The following is a 10,329-nucleotide window of genomic DNA, read 5'->3' as shown; positions in this document are numbered from 1 at the left end:
TGGTTAATTTATTAAAAAAAAAGTAAAAGAAGAAACAGAAAGCAAGCATTTCATCATTGGTAATAACCAATAATTAATCAGTTCTTATTTTGGCAAATGTTTTAAGCAACATGGTTATTTTAGGAAAAAATAGCGTTTTTGTTTTTTCTTGGTGGATAGCAACTAGGTAGGTAGGCAAGGTTTTATTAATTTTGACTAACTGACTTGCGGCGATAGGTTTTACTTTTGACGTGACCTTGGCCTTCTGACTTCCTGGATGCCTTGCTAGGCATTAAGGTTTAAGGACACTCCTCTATATAGACAGCCTCAGGCTCATATCCAACTCTTATTTGGAAATACACATCACGTTTGGATCGTTAACTAACACCATTAACAGAGGAGATTTGATAGAGTATATATTCAATTAATCAATCTTAAGAATTTGGATAAATGCAAAGTGAAACTTCTAGTTGCGTTTTTTTCAGAGGCATTTCTTTGTGTAAAACCAGAAAAAGTAAGATTGTATACATCCAAACTTTGGTGAAAAATCACCTAGAAAGGGCCTTTCTTTGTGGAGCAGATCTGACACTAGGTTTATGTAGTTACAAATCTGACTTCTTATCTTTTTCGTTAAAAAAAAAAAAAATGACCAACTAGGAAAGTCTGCAGTCACTCTTTGCCTAGACAAAGAGCAATGCTATTAAAATAACCATTAGCCGATATCAGAAATATAATTGACTTACTGCTTATCTTCTGAAATATAGATTTTTTTTTTATATTGAGTAGCAATTAGAGAAATATAAATCTTCAATTTTTACCAGCTTTTGGGCAAATTTATTGCCTTCTATTTCTTCGTCTACAAATGAGAGAACAATAGATACTTTTTAAGTTGTTACAAAGTTAAAACATTCAACCAATAAGAAAACGTTTGGTGTGAACACTCACACAACCTATGCTTACTTCACATCTCAAGGTTCTTACTTGAAAGGAACATATTTAATTCTTGTAAACTGTGGGTAAATCCGTACATTATGCTGAAATGGCGAACTAGAAGTTAGCCTACTCCCAAATAATCCACCATGACAGTCGTAAATCCAATTTTCATAGAAGAATTGTATTAATTAAAAGGTGCACTCCGACTTTTAAAACACGAATACGCAATAGGTAGAGCTGCTATTTTCGAAAAAATCTCAAGACAACGAAAAAGCGATTTACTTTACAAACATAAAGTTATAGAAGCTATTTTAAAAAAGAAAATCTTAAGAACGTGGAAACTCCGATAGATAAAGTGACTCTGCCAGTTGAGGAATTTATATTAAACTAGAAATTATCATAAAACGGGAAACTCTTTGTGATTTTCGAAAAACCTTTCCACTGAAATGGCGCTAAAGCGGAAAGCTTTCTCCCATCCCCTTTTAGAAGCGGTTTTAATCGGATTTTCCAGCGAAAATGTTTCAAGATAAAAGGTATAGACCTGCTTTGTTTTGAGGTTTTGAGGTTAAGTTATTTTGAGGGCTAACTTTCCAAAAGATTGAACTACAATTTTTCATTTTTTAGCTAATTTTCACACAAACGCAGATGATTTTCCAAAAAAAAAGAGAAAAAAATCGGTATTTCCGTTCTCAAATTTGACATGACCGCTATATATAAGCGAAAGTAAAATATATTTCCGTTAGCACAAAAAAATAAAAATAAATAAATAAAATACACAACAGTCATGATAATGTAGTTCAACAATTTCACTTCCAATAAAATTATTTTGTCAATAAATTAATACTCTGCATGAATAAACGAGTTTCTAAATAGATTAGTCGGTTGTTTTTAACTGGTTATTACCTTGAAAAAGTTCAGTGCCTATTTGGACAGACCACTGAATATGGCAATAAATTTGTCGAAAAGCCTGAATCGATTTTATTTGATTTTCTAAAGCTACTCATTATCAAATCATACAGCATAATAAGTGTATATCAACATTTTAAAATAAAATCTGTTTTGCGAATCTTACATGATTGAAGATTTTTTTAAATTTCTTCATTTTTATACAATTCAAGATTTTTATACAATTGAATTTACCCGTAAAAGAGTTACAGTAATAATTATAGAAAATATTCATAGAAATGATTCAGAGAAATTTTTCGACAATAAATAAGTCTCTACAAGTTCTGTCTTCTTTAGGAATCGAACCCAAGAAGATACCTTTTTTTCTTTCTTCAAAGACAAATTTAAGAAGACAGTTCTTAAAGTAAAGAAAAAATAAAAGAAGAAGAATAAAATATTTACAATTACAGTTACATACATTCTTGTCACAGTTTAAAGGCCAACACGTTTGAAAGTGTCTTGTTTTGTACTACAAAAAAAAATATCATAAATCTTTTATCTATGTCCAATCCTTTTACGGCCATCTGAAGGACATTTGAAAACTGAGCAATTCTTGTTCTTGATTGCAGACATAACTTCCTGAAGATGACCCACAACTGAGGCAGCTGTATGCGGTGACAACCTGAAAAAAAATGAATTTATATTTTATAAGACAGTGAAAAAGAAAAAGGCGAATGTATGCACAGGTATAATATAAATCTTTTGCTTGTTTGTGGTTGTGGATTAATTTAATTGTTTGTGCTAAAATGCTTGAATTTTTGTTGAATTTATCACCCCTGATAAATATTACTAGGTCAAAGTGAAAAGTTCTTAGTCGTGCTCAGAGATGGTGTTGTTATCAATGTTTATTTTTGGTATCGAAAGCTATGTAATAGCTCAATAATATACGTCTTGATCCGTCGAATAGTTTCTTTATTAGCTATTTAAATTGGACATATTGTTTGTTAACAGAAATTACGTGGTCACATAAACGTTTTTGACAGTTTATTGCCTACGGAAATCATGTAAAGTCGATGGAGGTTTACATATGTCTTACTACAATAATTTCAACAGTAAAGAAATGTTAGCCTAAATTTAAAAACGGTCTTGCTCAACTTGACGATGATCAAGGAAATAATGGAAGACCCAATACTCTATCCATCATACAAATATTGTGAAGAAGGTGAATACGACGTTGGAGGAGCGGCGATTAAAGATGTATAAGATTTCTGATGGTATAGTAAAATGAGTTACAGTTTTTACTACTAATTGAAATTGGCATATCATTATTGCTGGAATTTTACGTCAATAACTAAATGTGAGAAGGCTTTCTGCAAAATGAGCACCGTGTGTAATTATGTGTAATAATGGATATGAAAGGCTTCAAAAAGTAAGTACTTAGTCCTATTTTTAAAAGAAAAAAAACTACATTGTAAAGCCAATATTAGAGGGGAAAAAGCTAAATATATTGTATGAATGCAGTATGAGAGATTGATAAAGTTTGTTTAAGAATAAAAGTTATTTTCTGCCTTCTACCTTGATGAGTCTAAAAATTTCAACGTCGAACTACAATCGCAGTTTTTCTTCTTTTCTCTTAAGTAAACTTAAGAGCTCACTTAGATTTACATAAATAAGGTATTTCATAATATTTAATAAAAGAAAATGGGGGTTTAATTCATTCTGAGGGTTTACTTTTTTAAATAATTTTTTTAATTGGAAAGAACGTTTTAATTCTTGTTAAAAATTCCTGGCGCTAATTACATATTCAGAAATACAGCCGTTGGTGGAAGGGATGGTTTTAGAGAGAGATAGAATGAGAGGAGGGTAAGTAGGACGAGCTGTTCAGATAAATCTTGTACCGGCGGTGATAAAACAACCATCCTACCATGACCAGGGTATGTACGTACCGCCTGGCGCCTGATGCACATTTCTTCACATAGAAATTTCTTCTTTCTTCATCCGCCTTCTCGGATGCTCTGGCCAGCCAAAATGCTGCTGGCTTTCACTCTCCAAGAATGTTGGTAAAAAATTTGGACAAATCTGGCTGTGAGAACATCAAATTCAGGTATGAAAAACGCTATTATGGAGTTGGAGGGCACATTACTGATTTCATGTTATGGTGAAGTCGCCATTTTTTTGAGCTAGTAGGTTAGTTACAATACTCGGGAGCAAGTGAGACCTTAAATATTTTTTGCTTAATAAGTTATTTGGAAGCATTTCAATATTCATTTATCGGAGACTCCTCACTTTCACTGCTTTTACCACAAATTGCCATTTGTTGTTTTTTTTGTAAGCAAATATTTCGGACTACAACCTTTCATTTTGCTCAACATCATCCTTTTTTGCATCTACCTCTTGCAAGGTCAACCTATTTTCTGTGGAGGGATATGCTAAAGGTCATCTCTCTTATCTCCGTCATTCAGTGCCTACATCTTGGAGTATAATAAAAATAATTTTTTTTTTTTTTGTTTTTGGAGAAGGTAAGCATTAAGCAAGCACACACAGTTGGTGTGTGCCTCATACTTACTCCTCAGACGGGACAACAACTTCAACACCACTCAACTTAGGAAGCATTGGCCTTCAACTGTTCGTTATATTACTTCAGGCCAAATCCTTACTGCATCCAAAGCATTCACTCCTCTTTCACTTGGGTTACACTGAAGCCGAAGTACACGATGTATATAGCCTGCTAAGTGGTAATATGAGAGAGGTGAAAGTTCTCAATAAAATCTGTCCAGATTAGTGAAGGATGTGTTTTTTTTTGCGAAACGTCAAACGCCTCTATTAGCGAAAAAATAAATAAATTAGCCAGATTGAAACTACAATCTTCATGGATGTCACTACAGTCATCTACAAGCCTACATGATTCCAACAAAGTAATCATGCGAATTAACATTATTCAACATGATTTTTTTTTACATTGAATTGAATTGATAGGTGAGAAAATTATGAATATGGTTAATTTATGCATAAAATAATTACATCGAACTTTTATTTGAACTTAGAAGTGCTCCTTTTGAACTTGGAGAAATCGTAAAAACTCACCTGGAGAAGTGCAACACAAAATGTGGGTCAAACAACTACTTTATAATAGTTACTTTGTGACACTTGCTATATGACTCTACTCATGCTGCTTTCTTTACATAGGCATTCATATTTACTCCATAAGAACATTTAAAACATAGTAAATGATCTCATTTTAATGTAATGATAGTTATAGCATTTATTTTTACTGGCTACTAGATACAAATCTTTGCTAGTCTTAGCTATCGTACATATATTTACTATTTTTTTTCCTTGGTTTTACTAAGCACAAAGTAAGGAAGTATTACATTCTAGTCATACCTTCTATTTCGAGTATCCAACTGGAACATCAGTTTTAGGGTCTCCTGTGTAAAAATAGTTTTCAAAAAAATGATATGTGTAACACAAACTAAATCTTTAGGTTCCGACAAGGTAGCGTAGCAAATGGTAGTCAAATAATTCAAAATTCGTTTGGCAAGAAGAGGATAGGTTTCATTGAAGGTTTTCTTTTTATAGAGAAAAACTCAGCTGTGAAATTTTTAGTTCGCAATGTTCTAACCCAGTGATTCCCAAAGTGTGCGCCGCGGTGCCGTCATAAGGGCGCCGCGAAATATTCAATTAAACAATTCGGCAATTTTCTTGGAATTTCCAATTCTCGAATTATATATCCAATTTTATCCCGAGATTTGAGAAGTTGTGTAGTGAACATCAAGCCCATCCATCCCATTAATAATTTTAATCATCAATGGACGTTCAATAAATTGTTTGTGAGTTTAAAATTCTTGTTCAATTTATTTTCCAACTAACCTAACCACATGGTGGTCGTCCCGTCTCCATATGGATATTACCGAAACAGTTGAAATTAGATATTTTATATTACCCTAGGAAAATAGTAAGTATCTGTTTTTAATTTTTTGCTGTTAAATGGGTAATCCCTTTTGAAAAGGAAAATTTTTCAATTTTTCAAGAAAGTCAAAAATTTAGAAAAAATCTTATGTATTAAGGGCGCCGCGGAAAAAAATCCGATTATTTAGGGAATCGCAAACCGAAAAAGATTGGGAACCTCTGTTCTAACCAGTACAATCCACAACAATTTCGATACATTTTCGAATCACAATCGAAAAGACTACCTGGCCTTTAGATTTTTTTTTTTTTTCTACTTCCAAGGAGCTTCTTACAGCTCACTGCCCCGGGCGATGAACAGTGTTGTTTGTAACGAACATTGTCTGAAAGCTGGCAATGAACTGAAAAAAGCACCAGGTGTCAATAAACTCTAATGACTGCAGACTATTCATTTTATTAATTATATTTGTAACTAAATCAATGTATATCACATCATCTTTTCAGGATTATCATCCTAAAATCGGTCAAGGGGGACCCCAGTTTAAGAAACCATGTCTTAGATGTTGAATTACAATCATATTTAAAGAGTTATTAATATTAATGGCTGTGTTATTTCTACAGCTTTCATTAAATAGTATTATTAATGTTAATTTTACTTTACTGACATATTATTTCTGTCAATTATAAAGGTGAAAACAAGATTCAATTATTTTTTTCTTAAATATATACGAGTACACTCCATTAATAATATTAATGGATACTACAACAACAAATAAGTAGATATTTAATTAGTAAATTATTATAAAACGAATAATTAATCATGGGAAAAGAGCTAGACTTCATTACAAAATCATTTTATTAATATCTCATTAATCATTTCTACCTGATTTAATTCGTTTTTAAGGACAACTATAAGTAAAAACTCTATTTATGTCTACCTGTGCGGTGTGTAGTTACACAAAAAAATTGAATTCTGTATTTACTTTATAGGTATCATCATGGGACCCAAGTCTTTCAAGTTTATAAAAATTGAAAAGCCAGAAGTACCCCTCATTACTGAATCATTTTTTCTTTTTATTTTCAGGGGCTTTTCTAAGGACGGATTTTTTTGGCGCAGATTCCCCCATGGTAAACCATTGTTTAGATTGTTCTTTGGTCTCAGGAGTGTAGTGATGTATCCATGTTTCATCCACAGTGACGAAACGACGCTTAAAGTTCTGTGGATTCTTCTGGAACAGCGCTGCAAACCGTCCTTGCAACACTTCACACGATTTCGTTTTTGGTCAAGCGTGAGCAATCGCGGCACCCATCTTGCGGATAGCTTTGTCATGTCCAAATGTTTATGCAAAATATTATGTACCCGTTCATTCGAGATGCCCACAGCACTAGCAATCTCACGCACCTTCACTCTTCTGTCATCCATCACCATATCATGGATTTTATCAATGATTTCTGGAGTAGTAACCTCAACAGGGCGTCCAGAACGTTCAGCGTCACTTGTGCCCATATGGCCACTCCGAAAATTTTGAAACCACTTATAAACTGTTCTAATCGAAAGTGCAGAGTCATCATAATGTTTATCAAGCTTCTCTTTAGTCTCCTGAGGCGTTTTGCCTTTCATAAAGTAGTGTTTAATCAACACACGAAATTCTTTTTCGTCCATTTTTTGAAAATCACTCGACTTCCTCGATTCAAACGAATGCCAAACACAAAGATATAGACCGATCTGGCTGAAACTTGGTGTGTGTTCTTCCAAGAGATGCTTAGTAGCACTAAACATAACCTCGATACGCGCCAGTGGTGCTATCTCTCTGACTTTGCACGGACTTTTCAAACGACCCTCGTACAACTCAATCATGATTTATCATGCTTATCTGAAGAGACCAACCTTCAGCTATGATGCTATTCAAGCATTTTTATAAAAAAGCATGTCCACCTATACTAATTGACAAAAGTTATTAGAAAGAGCTGATCAAAAAAAAAAGCTTCTGTTGATAAAAGAAAGTTCGGAACTGGACAGAGACTAAATAAAAAATAAAAAAAAACAGAACATGCGGTTTGAGAAGGATAAAATAAACGAAATTATAATTTCGTTATTTAAATTATTATTAACATGTCTAGACATGTTTCATTGCAACCGTTACTGTTATTTTGATGTTAAAATTTGGAATTCTTAAATTATTTTTTTTTATTTTCTTTATAATTTGACGATATAAGAAATTTTAATAATTAAAATTAACTGATGAAGAGAAATTGATAATGACGATCGTTAGTACCACTTTATTAATATTTCACTTTCTAAAATTGGAGTGCAAAAAAAAAGAATTAAAAAAATATTCTACTTCTTACAAAGTGAAATGGCACGTGTTGTGAAACTCGTGAAACAAGAGTTGAGTTGTGTGGATTAGAAACTAGACTAGAGCTACCTTCCATATTGAGCTGCTTCTGCTTTTTCATCACAAAACTAGAGCTAACTTTCCTTAGAAACATAAAACGAAGTATTAAGATTGTTTCCAATTTTTGACTTCCATAGATTGGTCTGTTAATTTGTGTGACTGCCGTCTGTCCAGTAGTCATTTTAAATCAAAACTAAAGGAATCATTATCTGATTTACTGATTTTTCAATTTTTCTCAAACTAAGCATGATGTAGTAATTGCGAAAAACTAGTTTTACTGATTTCATCTTCTTCTTCCCATGGTGCTACAGTCCTATAGTAGGACCTGGACCTCATTTAAGCGAGTGTGCCACTCGTCCCTGTCCTCGGCTTTTAGGCGCCATCTTCTAACACCCACCTTTCGCAGATCTCTTTCTACGTCATCCAACCATCTTATCCTGGGACGACCTCTACGTCTTGCGCCCCCTCCCCCCGGGTGACCATATAGTACTTTTTTAGGAACTCGGTGATGGGGCATTTTGATAGAGGTTCTCCATACAGTTTCTTGAGTTCTTCGTTCTTTCGGAGCCTCCATTCACCCCGTCAATGTACACCACCGGGCCATAGATTTTTCGCAACACTTTTCGCGCCCATATCCCCTAAGCATATTCTCACATTCTTGTGTCATTGCCCAAGTCTCGCTACCCGTACATCACTACCGGGCCTTATTATTGTTTTTATAAATAATAATTTTCGCCGGACGTGGAAAATTCTTAAATCGCAAAAATTTTTGTAACGCGTACAAATACAACTGTTTTCTGCAGTTTACTCTTCCTTTTATTTCAGCGGTTATGTCACAATTTGCTGTCAGTACGGAGCATGTAGTTTGAGAATCTGAACTTGCTCTTCTCGTTCACTCTGGAGCCTTGAGTTGCGCATGAGCTTAGTCTTGTCTTGGTTTATCTCCAGGCCTCGTTTTTTGGCCGCTTGTACAAACTCTTCAAATGCTCCTCCTAATGCTGTGAAATTACTAATTTCATATAAAATATTTTCTTGAGAAAGTTTTATTAAGCCCATTTATGGTTGGGTTTACCTCTAAAAAGGCCGTCTGAAAGCAAAGCATGAACTCTTTTAGCATTAAATATAATTAGGAATTGAACAATAAGATATTTAGTGATTTCTTTTTGTTTGTTTTTCTGGAAAATGATACCTTTTCAGTGAACATTTATTTTATTAAAGTCAAACTTCTTTTTAGTGCAAACAGTAATTTCTTTTAAACAAAATCTGATTACATAAACTACTGTTTAGAGGCATTTATCTGTGTTAAATAGCTGATTGAATACAATGAAATGTGCTTTCAAAAGAAATCATGCCATTTACAGCGAAGTAATCACATTTTAAACAGTAAAAAAATCAAAATTTTAAAAGGCAAATTAAAGGAAAAGTTTTGCGATGATTTGTACAAAGATAAAATGGAACTTGATGATTTTTTTTTGGTAAATAAATGAAGCACGTAGTTTTTAAATAAACTTGGATGATTTAGTAGAAACGCAGATAAAGTAATGGGCAAATTAACGTAGTATTCGATGGACTTGTAATGGATGAAACAAAACTTTCACTGAAAAATATGTTTTTTTTTTTTTAAGAAAGAATTCGCGAAGAAAATTGTTTTATTTATTAAACTGCTGATTACCTTCGCTCAGGTCGTTGAATTTGCTAAGAAATTCCAAGATTATCAACAAGCTTGATAACATCAGCGCTTTGATGACGTCTATTTGATGAAAATGGCAACAGACTGGTGGTACCGATAGTTCCAGTTGACATTAAACAAAGTACATCTTTCTATGGCGTCTTATTTCCATTCGCTAAATGCTAAGAAACTTCAGCATGGGTTAGGTTTTACCTATCCTATCAGATCGTGACCCAAATATTCATTCCTTAGTCCCCCAATTCTGTCAAAGATCCCTATGGCCAAAATGGCACCAATCAATCGCAGAGAGGGCGGATTCACTGCTACTAAAAAAACTACTCTTGGTGCTTGCTAATCTTCACCATAAAAATTTCTGTCGGGAGTTATTATGTCCATGATCAGTCTGTTCTTGGGGAAGTTCTAGAGTGAGTAGATAAAGCAAGAGGATTATCTACACCCTCTAACCCTCTAGGGTAACCCAGGGTTCACTTCACACCATTAACTTCCCTACTCATTTTTAAGGGCAAAAATTACCGTAGGGGGAAGTGGATTAACCACTTC

General features: G+C 33.7%; 1 protein-coding gene across 1 annotated transcript in view; it reads right to left on the bottom strand.

The window, feature by feature from the left end:
* Positions 1-242: 242 nt before the first annotated feature.
* Positions 243-10,329, bottom strand: part of LOC141453086 (uncharacterized) — a 57,357-nt gene continuing 47,270 nt past the window's right edge. Inside the window, exon 4 of the mRNA XM_074125827.1 lies at positions 243-2,479. Within this exon, the coding sequence (XP_073981928.1) occupies positions 2,353-2,479 (127 nt within the window). The 3' untranslated portion in view covers positions 243-2,352. The remainder of the gene's footprint in view (positions 2,480-10,329) is intronic.

Source organism: Rhodnius prolixus, unplaced genomic scaffold (genome assembly GCF_049639745.1).
Source record: "Rhodnius prolixus isolate KJV_2025 unplaced genomic scaffold, Rpr scaffold_3, whole genome shotgun sequence".
Classification (NCBI taxonomy): domain Eukaryota; kingdom Metazoa; phylum Arthropoda; class Insecta; order Hemiptera; family Reduviidae; genus Rhodnius; species Rhodnius prolixus.
Note: the sequence above shows the minus strand (reverse complement) of the source record. Positions and strands in the feature narration are given on the sequence as shown.